General features: G+C 45.9%; 1 protein-coding gene across 6 annotated transcripts in view; it reads left to right on the top strand.

Annotated features, from left to right (window-relative positions):
• The window catches only part of LOC138982239 (galactocerebrosidase-like), a 48088-nt gene that overhangs the window by 348 nt on the left and 24954 nt on the right, over positions 1–22786 (top strand). For all 6 annotated transcript variants that reach the window (XM_070355474.1, XM_070355475.1, XM_070355476.1 and 3 more), the window contains exons 2-4: positions 711–779; positions 11260–11323; positions 18919–19007. In XM_070355474.1, coding sequence (XP_070211575.1) covers positions 711–779; positions 11260–11323; positions 18919–19007 — 222 coding nt within the window. The remainder of the gene's footprint in view (positions 1–710; positions 780–11259; positions 11324–18918; positions 19008–22786) is intronic.

The following is a 22786-nucleotide window of genomic DNA, read 5'->3' as shown; positions in this document are numbered from 1 at the left end:
GATTGTGTATGCATTTCCATGTTTAGAACTTAGAGGACTGTTACAGGTTGTTTTTTTTAATACAGTTTGAGTTATTGTTGTTAAGAACTACATGACTTTCATGTCAGAGTTACGTTGCATGTTAATTGTTATTTTTAATGAGTTGTAATTAAGCCCTGTCAAGTGTGGTTTCCTGTCACTTCTCAGCACACTTAGATTTTCTAGCGTTAAGGAAAACATACTTGTACCAGAATCAACAGAACACAAGTATCAAAATAAGGTATTCTCGGCCGGGTATTCTTCCATCAAGCATCTCATTCTCCATGCGCTTTGTGATGTAGTCTGGCATAATAACACATAGAGTTGGCTGGTTGGTGGGTTGTTTTGTTTGTGTGTTTTTATTCAATACTTAGATTAAGGCAGAATGGGTAATTAAGGTTGATACTTTTCAGTCTTCACACAGGTTTATTTTATGTACATATATTTATATCCAGGCAATTCTTCTGAAACAAGAAAAATCCCCTGGTGGATTTCGAGGTTGAAACTCAATCGCATCAAATTTTGTACCATGATAATATACATGCATCCTCAGGAAAAGTATCCATGATGCAACTGAACTGAATTGAAGTTAGACCCCTGCTGTAGCAAGTCACAAATTAAATTACTTGATCATGATGCATGTTTTTTGTTTGTTTGTATCTGTAAATACATTTCTTCCGTGTTCATTTCAGGCAACGTCTAAGCTGTTGGTGAATTATCCAGAAAAGGAGAGGAATGAAATTCTGGACTACCTGTTTAAGGTGAGAGCTATTCGAAGAAGATAAGGTCAAGATATAAAGGTCAAGATATTGTAACCGGACTTGTTTTGTGTCCGTATCCTACATTTTAGGTTGCAAGGGGAGGCTGAAGATTACCGAGGAGAGATGTCAGTATCTCTGGTCCTAAAATATGCGGTGTGTGAAAATGTATACCTCGCGTTGTGTTCAATCTAAACTTAGTGTCACTACACCCGCTGACCGACCTCGGTGTTCAGAGGAAACCTTGTGTGTTTTTCTCTACTGGACCACTAGAATGTATGTGCGTTATGTGTGGATGTTTTCATCACGTACGGCTTTTACATGGATTACACAACAACAACAAAAGTTAAGGTGAGAGAGAGAGGTTTTCACATACAACATACAACATGAAATCAGGCTCACACACTTGCATCCAGTCGCCGACGCAACGCACGCTCACGCTCACACCTTTACTACTTTATGGACTAAAACGAAGGAAAACAATTACATGGTTTTATTTTTTTCCTTTAGACATCACGATATGCAGGACAAAACAGAGTCAAACAATGCATCATGATACAAATATTGATAAACCCTAGTCCTTACCTAACCTTAACTACCCGCCTACGATTAATTACCTATCGGTTAGTCTTAGCCTACCTACCTATCTTTGTTACCCGAGTGCAGTACTTTTCAGTACTATTAAGCATGTTAGTCAACTAAGGTAATCACCTATGCTTGTACTCTACAGTACAAGACTGTTAACTACGCACACAAAACAGCCTGAGCTTTTGCAGCACAGAGCAAACGAACGAACAACCCCTTAATCTAACATAACATTGCAGGGCTTTTCAGCCGAGCATAACGTATAACTTACATGCACAACAACATTACGAACATAACAACTTAAGGCTTTTCAGCCGTGTATGACATACAACACACGTGCATCACAATACGCTGCTTTGCAGCAGTAGAACACTACAAACACTCAACAACTTAAGGCTTTTCAGCCGTGTATGACATGTAACACACGTGCATCACAATACGCTGCTTTGCAGCAGTAGAACACTACAAACACTCAACAACTTAAGGCTTTTCAGCCGTGTATGACATGTAACATACGTGCATTACAATACACTGCTTTGCAGCAGTAGAACACTACAAACACTCAACAACTTAAGGCTTTTCAGCCGTGTATGACATGTAACACACGTGCATTACAATACACTGCTTTGCAGCAGTAGAACACTACAAACACTCAACAACTTAAGGCTTTTCAGCCGTGTATGACATGTAACACACGTGCATTACAATACACTGCTTCTGCAGCAGTGCAACAGTACAAACATAACAACTCAAGGCCTTTCAGCCGAGTATGACATACAACACACGTGCATCACAATACACTGCTTTGCAGCAGTAGAACACTACAACCACTCAACAATTTAAGGCTTTTCAGCCGTGTATGACATGTAACACACGTGCATTACAATACACTGCTTCTGCAGCAGTGCAACAGTACAAACATAACAACTCAAGGCCTTTCAGCCGAGTATAACAAATAACATACGTGCATTAAAATATACTGCACAACACAGGACGTTCACAACAGAAGACAAGAAACTAAAATTCTACATAACTGAGGACAGCTAAAGAGTCGGTACTTGTTCAGTACCGGACTGCCGGCATAGCAGCCGTGACCCCTTTTTATACGGCCCAGCCTCTGGCAGAGAGAATGGGGAGTGGGGGTGGGGGTAACCAAGGGCCCGCAACTCTACGCTAGTGATACTGCCCTCCTGCTACACTCCCCCCTCCTTAGACCTAATGTGCCTGTCACATTAGTCAAAAAAAAATAACAAGACATGAAATACATTCAGAGAAATCCAATTAAAAGTCATCAAACTCAGATAATCATCAATCAATCAATCGAGAAAATCAGTGCAATTCCAAACAATCATCAAAATAAATGAAGCATTAGCAAAAGCATACACATGAAATAACAACAAGAGTCAAACCGTGTAAAACATGTACACAGATTACGTGTACATACAGAAATGCATACCTCCTGTTCATTGAAGCATTCCAAATACATGTATGCACACACAAAAAAAATGTCATCACCAAAATATGTTAGTTCAAGTCCAACAGCACCAATGAAGCCACACAACCAAGTTGTGCTTTTCAATCCAGATTCGTACATGACGAATCACAAAATAAAGGTAAAAATGATACTTCAGAGAAATGAAGTCTGTAGTAATTTCTCAGTGGGCAGGGATCGATAGAAGACGCAGATGACTCAGTGATCCTATTATTGTATAATTAAGATATAGGGCCGTCAAAAGAGCCTTCGACCGCACCCTAGCCTGCTGAAGTTCGTAGAAATGATGACATAGGGCCGTCAAAAGAGCCTTCGACTGCACCCTAGCCTGTTGATGATGGTAAAGATGACTGAGCCATGGTGGGTTCCAGACCTGGCTGGCTAGCACTCAGCTGGCTCTACAGCCTTACCGAACTCCTCGAGGAGCTCCTGGAGGCCGTAGTCGGCGCAGGTCAGTGGGGCCGTGTTGCTCGGAGCTTCCGGCGTCTTGCTGGGCGGGACTTGGGCTCGGGCAGCACTGGTAGGATGGCAACTACTGGGCTTTTTCAGCTCAGCAGTACCCTCGTGGTGCCTCCGCTTGTGGCGTTTTAGTTGGCTCCTGTTGCGTAGCCAGGCCCCGCACTCAGGACAGCACTCCTTTCTTCGGAAGCTCCGGCAGCTTAACTCCTGGTCTTCGATCACGATCTCAGCCACTGGAAATGATTAACGAGATGGGGGTGATATGATGATGATCAATGGGGATGATTATGAGGGAGAATATCTGTTAGGGGGTCTGATCTTTCTTCCCACCCTGGTGTTAACAGGAACTTCACTTTCTCTACCCCACACATCCTCACTGTCATCCTCAGTCTCCCCCTCAGACACTAAGTTAATTTCTTCATCTTCACTCTCAGTCTCAGTCTCACCGTCTTGTAGGTCCCTCCCCTCATAAGGCTTGGTGTCGTTGATATGAATAATCAACAGTTTACCACCCCCCTTGATCTTCACAGCGCTCTCTCCCACCTTTTCTATTACTTTGAATGGCCCCGTCCATCCCAAACCAAGTTTTTGTTTTGCCCTCGGGGGATACCATCTCCAGACCCACGTCCCTGGTTCTACGTCCCTTTGTTTACAGCCCTGATCATGGTAATGCTTCTGTTTACGCACACTGGCCTCTGAGTTCTCTCGTACGAAGCGGAAAACTTTCTCCAGTGTGTTTCTCACCCACTCCACGTATTCTACAGGACACTGTGGCCTGTCGCTCACAGGGAAAACACCTAACTCTACTGTTAAGGGGAGATTGATCTCTCTACCGAACATAACAAGGTTGGGTGTGCACTGAGTGGATTGATGAACAGACGCCCTGTAGGCCATCATGATCAAGTCTAAGTGATCGCTCCAGTCATCTCGTTGCTCATTTACATAATCTGACAGCATCTGCTGTATTGTACGATTCTGTCTCTCGACCATCCCATCGCTTTGTGGGTGGTAAGGAGTAGTTCTGGTCTTACCCGCACCTAGTACATTGCACAGGTGTTGAAACAAATGAGATTCAAACTCCCTCCCTTGATCAGTATGAATTGCCAACGGGACACCAAATCTACAGATGAATTCTGTCAGAAGTTTATCCCCTACAGTCTGAGCTGTATGATCAACCAGGCAGTATGCTTCTGCATACTTGGTGTAGTAATCCTCAACTACCATTATGTACTCAAAACCATCATGAGACATAGGCAAAGGACCCAGAATGTCAATAGCAACCCTTTCTAAAGGCATCCCCACATTTACGTGTTGCATTGGAAGCTTAGCCCTGCCTGGGCCTGGCTTCCTTCTTGCGCACATGTCACACTGTCTGCACCACCTGGCGACATCGTCTGCCATACCTGGCCAGTACACATGACGCTTCACGTTCGCTAGTGTTCTGTCACGACCAAGGTGACCAGCTGACCTATCGTCATGCGACATTATCAACACTTTCTGTTTAACTTCGGCTGGAGCTACTAACAGAAATGTTTCTTCCTTTGTAAGACTTCTCTCGGACACAACGTACAACAACCCATCTACTACCCTCAGCTTATCCCACTGGGCTATTAGCGTTCTGATAGCAGAGCTGTACTGTGAAACTTCAGTTTTTAAGGGTTTGTCTCCCCTCCCTTTCAGAGTCAGTAGAGTGCCTGTCACTGAATCTCCCTGTTGAAGTTCCATTAACTCCTCATGAGACCAGACAGAAAACCAGTTACTATTACAGTGACCAGACTTAGGTACCCCAGGAACGCTATCAGACCCACTAAAACCCACGCTCTCGGGTTCGGTCCCTGTCTGAATGCCACCTCGTTCCTCCCTCTCCCTATCCACTAGGGACGTACCATTACTGTCTCTCTGTACTCCGGGAATAAATGTAGAGGACCGAAAAGATTTGGGAGTTTCTCCGTAGCTCGACGAAGCAGAATTACTCTGTACCTCCTTATCTCCCCTGACCAATACACCTCCCTCCCTCTCAGTAGTATCACCTTGACCAGCGACCTCGGTGTCAACACACGGGACTTTCTCGCTTCCACGCGAGCCAGAGTTTCTCTGCGAACCGCTAGCTACACCCCTGTCTGCTAAGTCTTGGCCACACGCCTGCGCGCGTGTCACTACTCTAACTTGTTTCTGGCAGCACTGACTGCACTCTTCTCTCTGACAACACCTCCTTGGGATTCTCGACAACCCATCAGCATTCCCATGCGCAACACCTTTTCTGTGCTCTATTTGGAAATCATAGGTGTCCAAAGTAGCTATCCACCTAGCTACAATCCCCTCAGGCTGCTTAAAGTTCTTTAACCATTTAAGTGAACTGTGGTCGCTATGAACTAAAAACGGCCTTCCCCAAAGGTAGTGAGAGAAATACTTCACAAACTTCACTACAGCGTACAGCTCCCTGTACGTTGTACAATAGTTCTGCCTAGACTTAGGCAAGGCACTACTTGCATAAGCAATGACTTTTTCCTCCCCATCTTGTACTTGCGACAATACTGCGCCAATCGCAGTCGCGCTAGCATCAGTATCAAGCACAAACTTGCCCTCCCTAGTAGGGTATGCTAAGACAGGAGCAGAGACAAGTGCCTCTTTCAGTCTATCAAAAGCCTTTTGACACTTTTCGCACCACACGAACTTCTGATTCTTTCTCGTCAAATTTGTCAATGGACCAGCTATTTCAGCAAAGCCGGAAATGTACTTTCTATAGTACGAAGTAGTTCCTAAGAACGAACGAACGTCTGTGACGCAAGTCGGCACAGGCCAACTCGCCACTGCTTCGACTTTCGATTTCTCGCAAGTCGTCCCATGACGTTTTACAGTATGCCCTAGGAAGGTACATTCGTCTTGGAACAACAAACACTTTGAAGGTTTAAGCTTGAGATTCGCATCTCTGAATTTCTGCAGCACCATTCTGAGATTTTGAAGTGCCCCATCGTCTGTTTTTCCTAGACAAATGACATCATCAATGTAGACAAGACACCTCTCAAACAAAAGACCACTGAGGACTAACTCCATAAGCCTCTCGAATGTCGCAGGACTGTTGCAAAGTCCGAACGGCATAACTTTGAACTGATAGAGTCCCTTGTGCGTTGCAAACGCAGTCTTATGCTTGTCTTTCTCATCCATTTCTACCTGAAAGAAACCTTGCGCTAAGTCTAGTGTTGAGAACCAGCGCGACCCAGACAAAGCGTCAAGCGAATCCCCAATGTGGGGTAGAGGGTAAGCATCCTTCCTTGTGCGTTCATTCAGTTTCCTGTAATCGACACAGAACCTGACAGACCCATCTTTCTTTCTAACCAAAACAACATTGGCCGCCCATGGGCTGTCACTAGGCTCTATGACATCTTCTTTTAGCATCTTCTCTAGCTCTCTGTCAACAACTTCCTTCTGAGCTATAGGCAGACGCCTAGGAGGTAACTTCACAGGTCTACTGTCTTCTGTATCAATTGTGTGTCGGACCTTCTTTGTCCTACCAAGCTGACCATTGGGACTCATAAAAACATCCTGAAACTCAATCAGAGTATCCCTCAATCCCTTTCTTGTGTCTTCATCGACACCTGGAGACACGTTAGTCACCAAACTTTCAAGGTAGCTAGGAAGCTGGTCGGAATGAATCTTGTCTTTCTCCTCACTTTCTTGTGACAATGAATTCAAAGGAACGGCAGTTTCTACAGTGGCAATGACAACGTCTGCTTTGATGATAACTTCTTTATCAGACAAGTTGGTGACAGGAACAAACACCTCGTCTTTACTGACTTGTACCAAACATCTGGGAACTTCAAGCTTTGTTTCACTCTTGAAACTGTCTACGCCTTCTAACAATCCATCAGCTTTTTCTTTAAACCTGGACTGAACAAGGAAACTTCTCACGAAAGCTTCAGACCTAGCTGGCACTACGACAGTGTCACGCACCTGCACTCTCGCGCATGTGTCAGTCACTTCCCTCTTCAGCTGAACTGTCTCTTCTCCTATCTTCAAAGTTCCCTGTGCCAAGTCTAGCAGACACGAATGTTTCTGCATGAAATCTGTTCCCAGTATGCCCTCACAGTTGCCTATGTCCCCAACAACGACACTATGGGAAAAACTTTTGTCACCTATCCCCAAGTCTAGAGTCACTTCACCCCGAATTTTCAAACCCTCGCCACTAGCAGTACAAAGATTCAACTTACTTTTCCGAAGTGTAGAATGCTTGCCTCTTGCTTTCTCAAAGACTGAAGTACTAATGACTGTGGCAGCAGAACCACTGTCTACCAGAAAGTCAACCGCGTCTCCCCCATAAATTTTCACTAACGCTACCAAACATCCTGTCCTGGATAGTACGCATGACCGCGGTGCGCCCTTTCTAATCGCGTATCTATCATCACCTGTAATTTGTCCTTCGGCTGAGTCTGGCACTGAAGAGACAGACCCAGCCCCGTTCAGTTTCCCTGTTTGCCTGGCGCATTTTCTTTAGCTGGCCTTTCGTTTCTGTTGTCCAACTTCGTACACTGTCTAGAGTAGTGACCTTTGACCCCACAAGTGTAACACACCACTGAGCTGTTCCTGTTTCTGTTTCCTCCTGTTCCACTACCAGATTGTGAAAGTTTTTCCAGAGTCGCAGCTACCTTATCACTGAGAGTCGTAAAGGCTTTCAGTAACTCGCTTTCTCCTGGATTGTGCTCACTGATGCTTCTGACGCTAGTAGCAGCTTCCTTCTCTGGGTTTTCTGGTTTTCTTCCCTCAAACCTTCCATCAAAAGACTCAAACTCACTGGCTAGTGCTATCGCCTTATGAATGGATGAAGGGTGGTTAAACTGAACATGTCTCCTCAGATCTTTGGAAGGAAGACCACTGACAAACTGGTCAATCACAATCGTCTCCCTAGCCTCCAAAGGCATTCTAGGGTAGGCACTGGACGCAATGCGATTCAAAGCAAATCCATACTCAGTCACACTCTCCTCCTTCTTCTTAAACCTAGACCTGAACTCCACGCGGCGGAGATTTTCCTTTTCAGCAGGATCAAATCTTCTCTCTAGAGCTGTTTTGATGGCATCAAAGTCCTCTAACTCTTCCACACTAAGCTCTCCTAGCACCTGTTGGGCATTTCCCCTCAATGACATAGCTAGGTTTACACCCCTTTCCGAGTAGTCCCAGTCATTCCACTTTGCGCAAGTTTCAAAATGGCAAATCCAATCTTTCAAGTCCCCCTTTGTGCCTGTAAACACATCTGGAAACCGTTCTTTCCTGCGCAAGGAACTGTTATTCAGAAATGTGCTATGAGCAAACGTCCTGTTGCTAGTTTGTGGACCTCCACTGGATCTATTCCTACCAGGACCACCATTAGACCTGTTTCTGAAACAACGACTGTTACAACTGCTGAACTGTGACTCGCCATCGTCACTACTGCTTTCACCAGGAACATTGGAAACATTGCTTCTACGTCTAGATTCTCTTCTGTTCATTTGCCTTGGAACTCTACTGTTCTGTGCCAACCAACTTGGTACCAACAGCCTAAGAAAGCCTAAAACAGCACCCATCTTGCAAACTTACAAGAACACACAACACACAACTGTACGTAATGAAAACGCTCCTGCGAAATTCTAGTGTCACGCTAACTCCGACATCTAAACACAAACGAAATCCTGAGGTCACGGCACCACTTTTGTAACCGGACTTGTTTTGTGTCCGTATCCTACATTTTAGGTTGCAAGGGGAGGCTGAAGATTACCGAGGAGAGATGTCAGTATCTCTGGTCCTAAAATATGCGGTGTGTGAAAATGTATACCTCGCGTTGTGTTCAATCTAAACTTAGTGTCACTACACCCGCTGACCGACCTCGGTGTTCAGAGGAAACCTTGTGTGTTTTTCTCTACTGGACCACTAGAATGTATGTGCGTTATGTGTGGATGTTTTCATCACGTACGGCTTTTACATGGATTACACAACAACAACAAAAGTTAAGGTGAGAGAGAGAGGTTTTCACATACAACATACAACATGAAATCAGGCTCACACACTTGCATCCAGTCGCCGACGCAACGCACGCTCACGCTCACACCTTTACTACTTTATGGACTAAAACGAAGGAAAACAATTACATGGTTTTATTTTTTTCCTTTAGACATCACGATATGCAGGACAAAACAGAGTCAAACAATGCATCATGATACAAATATTGGTAAACCCTAATCCTTACCTAACCTTAACAACCCGCCTATGATTAATTACCTATCGGTTAGTCTTAGCCTACCTACCTATCTTTGTTACCCGAGTGCAGTACTTTTCAGTACTATTAAGCATGTTAGTCAACTAAGGTAATCACCTATGCTTGTACTCTACAGTACAAGACTGTTAACTACGCACACAAAACAGCCTGAGCTTTTGCAGCACAGAGCAAACGAACGAACAACCCCTTAATCTAACATAACATTGCAGGGCTTTTCAGCCGAGCATAACGTATAACGTACGTGCACAACAACAATACGAACATAACAACTCAAGGCCTTTCAGCCGAGTATGACATGCAACACACGTGCATTACAATACACTGCTTTGCAGCAGTAGAACACTACAAACACTCAACAACTTAAGGCTTTTCAGCCGTGTATGACATGTAACATACGTGCATTACAATACACTGCTTTGCAGCAGTAAAACACTACAAACGTAACACTCAACAACTTAAGGCTTTTCAGCCGTGTATGACATGTAACACACGTGCATTACAATACGCTGCTTTGCAGCAGTAGAACACTACAAACACTCAACAACTTAAGGCTTTTCAGCCGTGTATGACATTTAACATAAATGCATTACAATACACTGCTTTGCAGCAGTAAAACACTACAAACGTAACACTCAACAACTTAAGGCTTTTCAGCCGTGTATGACATGTAACACACGTGCATTACAATACACTGCTTCTGCAGCAGTGCAACAGTACAAACATAACAACTCAAGGCCTTTCAGCCGAGTATGACATGTAACACACGTGCATTACAATACACTGCTTTGCAGCAGTAGAACACTACAAACACTCAACAACTTAAGGCTTTTCAGCCGTGTATGACATGTAACACACGTGCATTACAATACACTGCTTCTGCAGCAGTGCAACAGTACAAACATAACAACTCAAGGCCTTTCAGCCGAGTATAACAAATAACATACGTGCATTAAAATATACTGCACAACACAGGACGTTCACAACAGAAGACAAGAAACTAAAATTCTACATAACTGAGGACAGCTAAAGAGTCGGTACTTGTTCAGTACCGGACTGCCGGCATAGCAGCCGTGACCCCTTTTTATACGGCCCAGCCTCTGGCAGAGAGAATGGGGAGTGGGGGTGGGGGTAACCAAGGGCCCGCAACTCTACGCTAGTGATACTGCCCTCCTGCTACAATATACATAGCTGTAGGTTTTAGAAATACATTTTTTTGATAGAATGCTAGATGATGCACAACACTGATGATCATGAAAAAAAGCTCTAGAATGTTGAGGTAAGGTTTAGAGCACAGATGTATGCAGTATACATGTGAATAAAGTTTCATGCTACAGGCCTGAAAGTGGCGAGTATTTTACTTGCCATGACGAGTAGAAACATGTAACTGGTGAGTAGAAATGTTCATCTACTCGCCAAATGCGAGTCAAGTTGCTGAAACAAATTGTTGGTTTGGCAAGTAAAGTTTCTTCTCTGGCTAGTAAATTTTCAGAATCACGAGCCAAAGGCGAGTATACCATTTGTTGGACTTTCAGGGCTGTGCTATTGTAGCAAGAGGGCATGTTACATTTCTAACTTTCAGGCTCATTATTTCCAAGAATTAAAAATATCAGTTATTTTTACCAGTACAGTGCCCTCTATTTGAATTTGTATGTCTGCATGTGTGTTCAAATTCTTAACAACCACTATTATTTTCTTGTTTTCAGCCAAATTTTGGTGCATCACTTCAAATTTTGAAAGTTGAGATCGGAGGAGATGCTCAAAGTACAGGTAAATCTTAAAATGCCATGATATAATTTGTTTCAAAAAGATATCTTCTTTTGTGTGTAAACAATCATGATCACGGCCAGCACAGATCTGTCGGTGCTTTTGCATGGGATAAGAACATCCTTCCTCTTTGACACATACCAAAAATCAACCTTCCGGCTGTTTCCTGTGCAGACTTGAGGGGGGTATTTTGGCTGAAGTACTTTCACAGATCGACATAGGCATCAGTAACAAATATTATACGTTATTTGCGTGTTTGACCAAAATATGACATTTTACACAGATCGAGACAGTCATTGTTCTCCGAGACCGCGATAGCGGTCGAGGTGAACAATGACTGTCGAGATCTGTGTAAAATGTCATTTTAATATCATATTCTTACTCCGAATCACATTAGCATTGAGTCACCTGAGATGCTTATCACTGAAAAACGCTTACCCGGCTAAAGAATTTAAAGGGAAGCAACCCCATCACCAAAACGAAAGTGAAAGTAGCTTTGGTAATGGGCCAGTACACCGGGAGTTACCTCCCATACGGGTGTATGCCACGTCACTTCCTCTAGGAACACGTGCCTATTGTCATACGTCTTTTTCACCTCGGAGAGGACGGTTCACTTTTTGACGCTCTGTGGCTGACCTTGTGTGTTTGAGTGACACCCGCCGGCCACGTTACCCAGCTTGTCTGCTCGCCTTGCCTACAGTTTGGTGAGCTCGTTCCCGTTTGTTGTTGGTTGTTTGCGCTGTTTCGTTACTGTACGTTGTCCGTTTTTTACGGACTTGTGTGTCAGTGACTTGCGTGTTTCGCCATTTTGTTGTGTGAGTTAGTTAGCTAACTCGTGTGACTTTGCTAGTAGCTCTGCGTGCCCTCTTTCTGTTTGGGCAAGTGTAGCTTTAGTATTTTGTTGACGCGTAAGCGTGTGTGTTTACTGTGTTTTCAGTCGTTTGACTTACGTTTCAGTAAATCTTTTTGGCTTTGCCACGTGTTGTTGACGTTTGTGTCAGTGTCTTGCGTGTCGCCATTTTGTTGTGTGAGTTAGTTTTCTAGCTCGTGTGACTTTGTTTGTAGCTCTCCGTGCCTCTGCTGTGGGGCAAGTTTAGCTATAGTATTTTGTTAACGCATTAGTGCGTGTGTTTACTGAATTTTCCAGTCGTTTAGACTTATGTTTCAGTAAATTTTTTCGCGTTGCCACGTGTTGTTGTCAACATGTCTGATTCAGACAAGCGCCGTGGCAAGTCGGACCCCAAGGGGAAAATTAAGGCTAAGTCTTCCTCTTCCAAAGCAACGTTACTTGTTACAGACCAAGAGCGTAACACTTTGTTGGCTGTACCTTTTTCGGCGCCTAGCGCTGTTACTACTTCTGCTTCTTTTGCGGCGCCTAGCGCTACTGTTACTTCTGCACCTGTCCCTACATCGGAGACTTCGTCTTCTTTGTTAGCACCTGGACAAGGTGCGTTGGTTTCCTCTCTGTTAAAGTCACTGGTTCCAGAAATCCGCAGCTTGGTGCAGGCAGAATTTCAGCGTTCCGTCGCCAGCAGTTCGGCGTTTCCGGCATCTGGCAGTGACGTCCGGGCATTGGCTTCCGTGTCTTTGTCCTCCACTTCCGGCTTGGAGCAGCGTCCTCCCTCTTCAGCGTCGGTTGGTAAGCAGAGCTGGTCCGATAGCCCTCGTGAGGCGCCTGGACGTTCTCCTTCGGGGGACAGCTCTTTCGCATCGGGTCACGACCGATACCTTGCTGATCTTTCATTTCCGGCGATAACCTACGAGGCCCCGGACTTGTTCGAACAGCGGCGGCAGTCGGTTTCGACTGCCGCATTTCCGGCACTTGCCGGAAGTGATGATCCGTCCGCTCCGGCACGCTACGGCGGTCGCGGCAGGATGGAGTATTCACTGACTTCCGGTCCTTCCGGATCGCGAAGTCAACCAGTGCAGTCTTCACTTCCGCATTTTGCGGTTCCGTTGACTACACTTCCGGTTTCGGCCGGAAACGCTTCTTCCTCTTCTGGTGGTTCCTTCCGGATACCAGATAGTGGATTACAGCGTGCGCCTTCCGGCTTTCAAGCGCCTAGGCTTGAGCAGGCATCACTCCACTCAGTCGGGGGAGTGACGTCAGCTCATCCAGCTCCGGTTTTTGCGGATGGTCGTCCTGCTTACCCTTTACCTTCACAGGATTTTGGGCGGCAGGATGACGTTAGTGCTCAGGCTTTTCCGGTTTCCGGTTTGCCAGGGCATGCTTCTGCTTCCGGAACTGGTGACTTCGGTCATGGTTCCACGTGTGACTATTCTGATGCTCCATCAGTGGTCAGCGAGGAGTCGCGGGGCGTGTTTCCGTCGAAGCTCAAGTCTGTTCTTGACGTCGCGGCGGAAGTAACGTCTCGTTATTTTCCCGAAGGGGTGGTGGCTGCGGACTCTTCCGCATCATTCGTTCCTTCTGCCATGGCGGACTTCCGGCCGGCACAGGAGGATGTTTCTTCCTTCCGGTTCGCCGAGTCTCCGTCAGTGGCTTACCAACTTTCGCATTCACTGGTTCGTCCAGCACATGCGGGGAGTGGTATTCGGCCAGTGCCTGTTCCGTTACTGCTTCCTTTTGGTCCAGTTCCGGAATCAGCTCAGCAGTGGGTGGCTTCAGCTGCCCAAGCCTCTTCCTTCGTGCCTACGGCCAATAGGAAGCTTGGCATGCCCAATCAGAGCCAGAATTGGCTGGCGTCTTTTGCACTCCCTAGGGCTACCCTTCCGGTTTCCCGGGAATTGCTGCCTCTTCTGACTAAACCGATCAAGCGTGATTCGGTTTTGCCGGTTTCCGAGGCTTCCCTCCTCTCTGCTGAGGAGGTTGGACGTCGGCAGATCGAACTGTCCTCCATTGCGGAGACTCTCGTTCGGGCTCTGTCTCGGGCATTGACCGATTCGCTAGTTCCTTTCACTCTCAGTGAAGAACAGAATGCGGACGATGTCTCTGCGCTTTTGGCCGCATTGGCCAAGGTCAATGAGGAACAATTGCGTCTTTCCTCCCTGCAGTACACCCAAGCGGTACTCTGCAGGAGGGATCTCTTCCTCTCGCAGTCCCAATTCACGGAACTGGCTACTAGGGAGACCTTGAGAGTCTCCCCGGTCTCAGAGGAGTCTCTCTTCTGTCCGCTGGCACTGGATGCCAGACAGAAGGAGATTCAGTCAAACAAGGACAGTCAGTTCCTTGACTACACTCTGAAGGGGGTGAAACATTCTCAGCCTTCTAAACAGAAGCAGGCTCAGACATCGTCTAACCCCAAGCCAGCTCAGAAGCGGCAGGCTCCGCCGGCCGCTCGTGGTGGGAAGAAGAGGACGGCATCGGGGAGGGGGCGTGGCGGCTCTGGAAGTAAGCCACACCCCCAATGAAGCGCTCCCGATCTCACCTCCCTCCCGCCCTCCACCTTGGTGATGGCGGGAGGCCCCTCCCGGGCACTTTCTCGTTGGATGTCGGTAGTAGACAGCCAATGGATTGTGGGAGTGGTGAGATCGGGCTTCCGTCTACTCTGGCGGGAGGAAAAGGCGCCTCTTACCCGAGTGCCTCCGCGGTTCAAGCCCCCCTTCTCGCAGGAAGCACGTTCCGTCTTGCAGTCGGAAATTGCCTCCCTGGAGCAGAAGGGCGCGGTGGAGAGAGTTCGGGTCCACAGCTCCCTGGGATTTTACGGGCGTCTGTTCGCTGTTCCCAAAGCATCAGGAGGATGGCGTCCCGTGTTGGATTTATCTCTCCTCAATACTTTCTTGAGGGAGATAAAATTCAAGATGGAGACGCCAGCCTCTGTCCGAGACTCTCTCCGCCCAGGAGACTGGGTGACCTCGATCGATCTCACGGACGCATACTTTCACATTCTTATGCATCCGGCCGACCGGAAATGGCTTCGTTTCCGGTGGGGAGATCAGATCTACCAGTTTCGCGCACTCCCTTTCGGGCTGTCTCTCGCACCATGGATTTTCACCATGGTGGTGAGACAGGTCTGTGCACTGGTGAGGTCCCAGGGTATCCGTCTGCGGGCTTATCTGGACGACTGGCTCATCATGAACCAGTCCCAGAGCGGCTGTTCGCAGGATACCCTGACGGTTCTTCGAGAATCCAACTCGTTGGGGTTCTCGATCAACCGGGTAAAGTCGGAGCTGACCCCGTCACAGACATTCACTTATCTGGGGATGTCTTTCGACACGGTCGCTTGGACTGTCCAGCCTTCTCAGAGAAGGGTGGACAAGCTCCAAGCCCAGATTCGCTCCACTTTACCTCTCCTGATGGCTTCCATCCGCTCGCTCGCCTCCATCTTGGGGCAGATGGAGTCTATGGCTCTTCTGGTTTCACTGGGCCGGGTCCACAAACGTCCGCTTCAGTTCGCGCTGAAGCCGTTTGTGGACTCTCCTCTGGTGGACTGGGACGCCCTCATCCCTTTGCAGGGATGGTTCCAGTCTGCGACCCTTCCGTGGTTGGACACGGAGTGGGTCTGCAGAGGTGTTCCGATCGTCGTGCCCCTCCCCGACCTGGACCTCTTTACAGATGCGTCCAGGGAGGGTTGGGGGGCACATACAGATCTTCAGACTACTTCCGGTCTGTGGACGACGGAGCAGTCCTTGTGGCACATCAACTTGCTGGAGCTAGAGGCAGTTGCTCTAGCTCTGGCCAAGTTTCTGCCCTCCCTGTACGCCAAACATGTTCGTCTGTTTACAGACAACATGACAGTGGCGGCGTACATCAACAAGCAGGGAGGCTCGCGGTCCCCGTCTCTCTCGGAGAGGGCTTGCGAGATCCTGGTGTGGTGCTTTCAGCATCATATCACGATCTCGGCCAGGTACCTTCCAGGGAGGCTGAACACTTTGGCGGATGCGCTCAGTCGTTCCGGTACAGTGCTTCAGTCGGAGTGGACGATCACTCACGGGGCACTGCTTCGCCTTTGGGCCCAGGTCCAAAAGCCTCTGGTGGACCTTTTTGCCACAAGGTACTCAAAGAGGCTTCCGGTGTTCGTCTCGCCATTCCCGGACCCTCAGGCATGGCGAGTGAACGCTCTGGACTTTCCCTGGACGGGTCTGGAGGCGTACGCCTTTCCTCCCTTTCCGTTACTCAGCCGAGTAATCCGGAAAGCGGAGATGGAGGAGCCGGCCCTTCTTCTTCTGGTCGCTCCTCTGTGGCCGTCGCAGGTCTGGTTTCCAGATCTTCTTCGGCTCGCCCAAGGGCCCCCCATTCCTCTCGCACTCGTGCGAGGGGAACTAGTGCAGCCCCGAACAGGCATTCCACACGAGGAGCCCAGTCTTCTGAAGCTTCACGTGTGGAAGTTGTTCGGGACTCGCTGAAGCGCTCTGGGGCGTCGTCTTTGACTCTGGACTTGGTGGCTCGCTCGCATAGAGCGTCCACCTCTTCAGTTTATGCTTCCCACTGGAAGGCATGGACTGCCTGGTGTTCAGCTAGAGGGGTGAGTTCGGTGGCTCCGCGCTCTATTCAGGTCGCTAACCACCTCTCTTTCATGTCTTCGCAGGGCGCCTCAGTCTCCTCGTTGAGGGTCCGGCGCTCCGCTATCTCGGCGACTCTTAAGCAGATTGGTCGTTCTGTTCGAGTCGGGGGCGTTATAGCTGCAGTCATTAAAGGGGCTGCTCTTAAGGAAGCTAAAGCTCGTTTGCCCGCTCCCAAGTGGGACTTGTTTTTAATCCTGGAATTCCTTCGTTCTGCGGATTTTGAGCCTTTAAGCGAGGCCAGTCTGTTCAATGTCACTCGCAAAGCGCTGTTTCTCCTTTTGTTGGCTACGGCCCGACGGGGTAGCGAGGTCCACGCCCTGTCGGGTCAGCCTGGAGATATCTCCTTTGAGCCGGACGGTTCCGCATCTTTGCGTTTCCGGCCTGATTTCCTGGCCAAGAATCAGTCTCCGGGGCAGGCCTCTCCGCTGGTTAGAGTTAAGGCTCTGACCAGCGCGTTGGCCCCGGATGACCCCGATTCGGTCAATTGCCCTGTGAGGGCACTTCGTCTGTACTTAGCCCGGACTCAGCCGATTCGGTCTAGTTCTCAGAAGTTGTTGTTTATCTCTCTCCTTACTAGGCGCGAGAAAGATTTGTCGAAGGTAACGTTGGCCCGGTGGGTGTCCTCGCTCATCAAGCAGGCTTATGAGTGGAGTCGCACAAAGAGGGGGGGGGTTATGCCCTCCTTGCCACTTGACTCGGCCCGAGCCCATGAAACGAGGGCGTGGGCATCCTCTCTGGCAGTTCTGCGCTCCAGACGTCTAGAGGAGGTGCTGACAACTGCGTATTGGCGTTCCGAAGATGTTTTCATAAACTTTTATCTTCGGGACGTCACAGCTCTTCGACAGGATGGCTCCAGAGGCCTTCCAGCGCTCATAGCAGCAGGCCAGTTCCTGTCCAGAACTTGATGGTGAGTTTTGATTCATTTCTAGCCCACCGCCTTGTTGATGTTATCTGCTAATGTGATTCGGAGTAAGAATATGATATTAAATGGAAAATTTCCTAAATAAATTATCATTTAATTAATATACTTACCCGAATCACATACTGTATTCCCTCCCACCTGCCCCGCTTATGGTTTTAAGATTTTTTAAAGCCGTATGATAATAGGCACGTGTTCCTAGAGGAAGTGACGTGGCATACACCCGTATGGGAGGTAACTCCCGGTGTACTGGCCCATTACCAAAGCTACTTTCACTTTCGTTTTGGTGATGGGGTTGCTTCCCTTTAAATTCTTTAGCCGGGTAAGCGTTTTTCAGTGATAAGCATCTCAGGTGACTCAATGCTAATGTGATTCGGGTAAGTATATTAATTAAATGATAATTTATTTAGGAAATTTTCCAAATTTGGTCAAAAACGCAAATAACATTTATGTATCGATCGAATTCCTTTCAGGTACTATGACTTTGTTGTTGTTTTGACGATTGAATGAGCCCGGGCACACACACAAGCAAACAAACACATAAGCTTCATATTTGGGCGTTTCAGGTTGACCGAAACTTCAAAGGAACTACAAAACACACGTCATGTACTGACTTTGTTGTTGTTTTGACATTGAACAGCACACACACATGCAATCAAACACATGACGTGTGTTTTGCAGTTCTTTTAAAGTTTCGGTCAACCTGAAACGCCCAATTATAAAGTTTTGTAGGCCTCTGACGTCACATGACTCAAAGAAGGGAAATCCAATCTCCAATCGAAACATAATTAATTAAACAAAAAGTACCACTCTGCACGGAAAGCACTTTGCTGTATTGCTTTGGTATGTGTTCAAAGTTTTGGGTTGCTTTTATTCCATGTAAAAACTAGGACAGATCTGTGGTGGTTGAAATGAATGTTCACACAAGACAGAACTTATGTTTGCACACTTTCCCTTGTCGAAGCTTGACAGGTACAGGCTTATGGTACTCAAATATGGTTATGTACTAGGAATTATGAGAGTGATGACATTATATGCGTTTGCTTCCAAAATGAATCTTGTTTCTCTCTTATTAATTGTATGCCTTTTTGCTTTCAAAACTTCTTGTGAAGACTACTAGGGAAGCGTACAGAGCTTGCTGATAATGTGTTGGAAGACATGTATTTTTGTAGTTCTGGCATGGATTCAAAATCCAGGTGTGTTGATTGTCCAACAGATGGAACAGAAGCGTCTCACATGCACAACAGCTGGGATGAGAACTATCAGCGTGGCTATGAGTGGTGGCTTATGGTGGAGGCAAAAAAGGTGACATTCGTGTGTGTGTGTGTGTGTGTGTGTGTGTGTGTGTGTGTGTGTGTGTGTGTGTGTGTGTGTGTACGAGCATGCATAACAGCTGGCATGAGAGCTATCTACATGGCTGCGAGTGGTGGCTTATGGTGGAGACAAAAAAGGTGACCTTTTACATGCTGTGTATCTGAGTGTCAGTCTGCCAGTCTCTCTACCTGTTTGCCATCCTGCGTGCACACAAGCATATGTATGTGTGTGTGTGTGTGTGTGGGAGCGGGCATGTCTGTGTGTGTCTGCACATATATATGCGCGTTTTCCCTTTGTTTATTTGGTTAGTTTTTTTGTGTTTTTGTTGTTGTTGCATTTTGGCCTTTTTCTGCACCTTTTCAACATATCATTTGACTGTGCACCATGTGACAGTATAGTCTCGCACATTGAAATGTGGAATACTCATGTTGACCTTTAATTCTTCGGTGATTATTGTAGCAGACTACAACAAAAATCAGTAAAAATTATAAAGGCGTTCAAGACAAAATACACTTTACATGTACGCAGATAGGATCATTTTCAAGCTCATACCTGTTGTGCGACATATAATACTCTTTTTGTTTTGTTTCTAATACATGTACTATAGTGCACTGAGTACTTAAAGTATGTAGTGCCTTCACTGGCTGACCTTGATATAAAGATATTTTCAAGTTTTCGACTTTCTAACCTTGCCTTCTCAACTGATTGATTAATACCTGGAGTGTGACATGACCTGCTATTCAGACTTGGTCGTATGACAGACGTTTTCTTCCACACGAGATTACGTTGATTGTCTAACGAAGCCGTGAGGCTGAGTTAGACATCAGCTAATCGAGTGTGGAAGAAAACTCTGTCGATCACACGACCAAGTCGGAATAGCATTTATGTCTCACAGCTTCAACAGAGGAGAGAACAAACACGTTTTGCGTACTCAAGCTTGACAAACCTAAACACAGGAGCAGCCATTGTGGAGAGATCTACTTTTTGACGGAAGTGACCGAACAACTATGAATGACGTCTCGGTATATGTGAATGACGTCACAGTCATCGTCACAGTCTGTATCTTTTGAAGCATCGCATTCTTCATGACGTCTTTCTGTGTCTGCATCCGCGAAATGTTTGTTCTTTTCGGGGTCTTTGTCATCTATGTTCAGAACTCTGTCCTTCTAGTTTCAGACTAACAGGCCTCCTGAGCGAGCCACTTTCCAAGGGCAGCTAAATTCGCGTATGGAAACAGTTCTGTCGTCTGGGATGCCGTTTTCAGTATTCTCAGCGTTGAAGAATTTGTAAAGAGAAGAAACGATAACAGCAGGAGAAATAAAAGTCGTGTGTGCATTTTGGGGCTTTTGGAGGGACGATTTCGAGTTTGAATCCGTTCTTGCACATGCTCCAAAGCGTGTAACATACAATCTTGCACACGTTTGCTTTAGTAGTGGCAAAGAAGGAAAGCGTGTGACATATATATATACAGTGATACTTTTTCTTGCTACTACATGTAGTGCTCAGAGTATTCAGTAATACAGTACATATTACAACCTTCACTTACTGACCTTGATATCAAGATTATTTTTGAACGTTCATTTTTTAACCTTGCTTTCTTTATCAATAGCATTACAAATGTCTCAGGAATGTACTTAGAAATGCTGAGTTGTAGATTTTTGAAAGTTGTTGAGATTAGTCTATTGTTTTTATCACCTGATCAAAACCCAAACAGCATAATTGCTTGTCAGCACTTCTTAATCGAGGGATCTTTTGCACCTGATAATATGTATATCGTCTTAGCGTCTAGATATCTCAGGTATACAAGGCTATAATATTCCTCTGACCTACATTTGCTGATAAAGCTATCGTCATTTGATGAAACTTGTGTCAAGCTTACCGGTTTATGCAACAGATGCTATTGTGGTAAAGTCATCTATGATAACCTGAAGGATAGATAATTGTTTTGTGAAACAGAAAATGTAGGCTTAAGTCTGGTTGTTGTGGTCAACGCTGACTTATATTTTTTAAGGCATTGTGCCTTTTCACACACAAAAAGCTTCACCTTCAGCAAGTCGCAGCAATGAAAAGTTCCTCTCTTTGTCCTAAGCTTGAAGGAGGTGCATTACAGGCACATATGTATGAAGTTTGCAATCTTTATAGTTTGTAGCAGTTTAACAGTCTTTTATTTAGGTTCCATTCCAATGTCAATGCATTGGGCACATTTTGGGTCAAATTTGAGAATACCATGTATGCCTTATACTGTTATAGTCCAAAAAATACCCTCATTATCCATCCATGGTGACCTATACTTGGTACAGTGGAACCCCCTTTTTAAGATCTTTACAAATCTGAGAAAATCATGTCTTAAAAAGGAGGGAGTCTTAAAATGGGGGTAAATTTACAGACGTTATGAACAGAAACTCTAAAAAAAAATCAAGGTCTAAAATTGGGGGATCTTAAACTTGAAGTGGGGTCCCACCGTAGTACAGACGGCAAAATCTTATGCGTCCTCATATCTTTGTGGAGGCATCTGACTGCTGAGCAGTTTTTGCTCTCGTGCTCCCATTGTGAGATCCAGTAGGCTTGAGATAACATACACTCAGATAAATCTAACCGGGGTGAACATTGCTTCAAGTTACAACATGACAAAGCAGCAGCAGCTTAACTACATGCAAAATAAAATCGTTTTTATCTGAGGGTTGAATAACCAACCTGCCATTGTGTGCTAACAAAAGCTGTGAGAATTGTGTCAAGGGCAGGTTCTCATTTAGGGGAAGAGTGAGTGTGTTAAAGAGGACAATTGTGTGCTAACAAAAGCTGTGAGAATTGTGTCAAGGGCAGGTTCTCATTTAGGGGAAGGGTGAGTGTGTTAAAGAGGACAATTGTGTGCTAACAAAAGCTGTGAGAATTGTGTCAAGGGCAGGTTCTCATTTAGGGGAAGAGTGAGTGTGTTAAAGAGGACAATTGTGTGCAGCACTAGTAAACACAAAGCACAATTTGATTCTGATTTTTTGTTTGTTTGTTACTGTCATCAGTCTCATGTTCCAATTAAGGTGAATGTCATAAGGTCGACAATTGTGTTAAATTAAGCACTGAACGGAATCAACAACAACAAAATGGGGTTTTTAAGTGTCTGCAGTCAGATGTTCTGAATATTTTTTTTGTAAGAAAATTTCATTTTTTTAAATTTAACATATATTTTCCACACTTTCTTGTTGTTGTCGTTGTTATTTGAATAAAACATAATATGCCAGGAGTGTATCTACTGGTCTAGTCTGAAACATGCTCACGTTTCCTTTTGACTTTATACACTGTAAAGCCTCAGAAGCAGAACTGATACAGACACTGTCTAATATATAACCACTACTCAACTGAACATTTATAAAAGCATTTATTTTCTGCTAAAATGAAGCAAGTGGAGCAATGGAAAAGGAACAAGACCTTCTGTTTTGCATCTAAATCTTGTTCCATAAAGTTGTCTGAGAAATGAAAAAAATTACAGTTGGAAAATTGTGAAAGAATCTGAGACTGAAAGAAACCCAAACTCAAGGAGAGATCAGAAGTGATGAAATTTGATAGTTATTCTGGTTGGTATTGTTTGCACTTTATGAGAGAAAGGGGGGGGGGGGGTCTGTTAGTCTGGTAACTTAGTTGGTAGAGCACTGGACTTGTGATCATCGTGTTACAGCTTTGAATCTAGGCCAAGTGGTGACTCGGATGAACTATCCATGTCCCACCCCCAGCTCACCGTTGTTGCAGCTCAGCGTTGTTGCACATTAAATACCTTG

This window comes from Littorina saxatilis, linkage group LG12, assembly GCF_037325665.1.
Source record: "Littorina saxatilis isolate snail1 linkage group LG12, US_GU_Lsax_2.0, whole genome shotgun sequence".
Lineage (NCBI taxonomy): Eukaryota > Metazoa > Mollusca > Gastropoda > Littorinimorpha > Littorinidae > Littorina > Littorina saxatilis.
The sequence above is the reverse complement of the archived record's forward strand: the minus strand, read 5'-3'. Positions and strand labels throughout refer to the sequence as shown.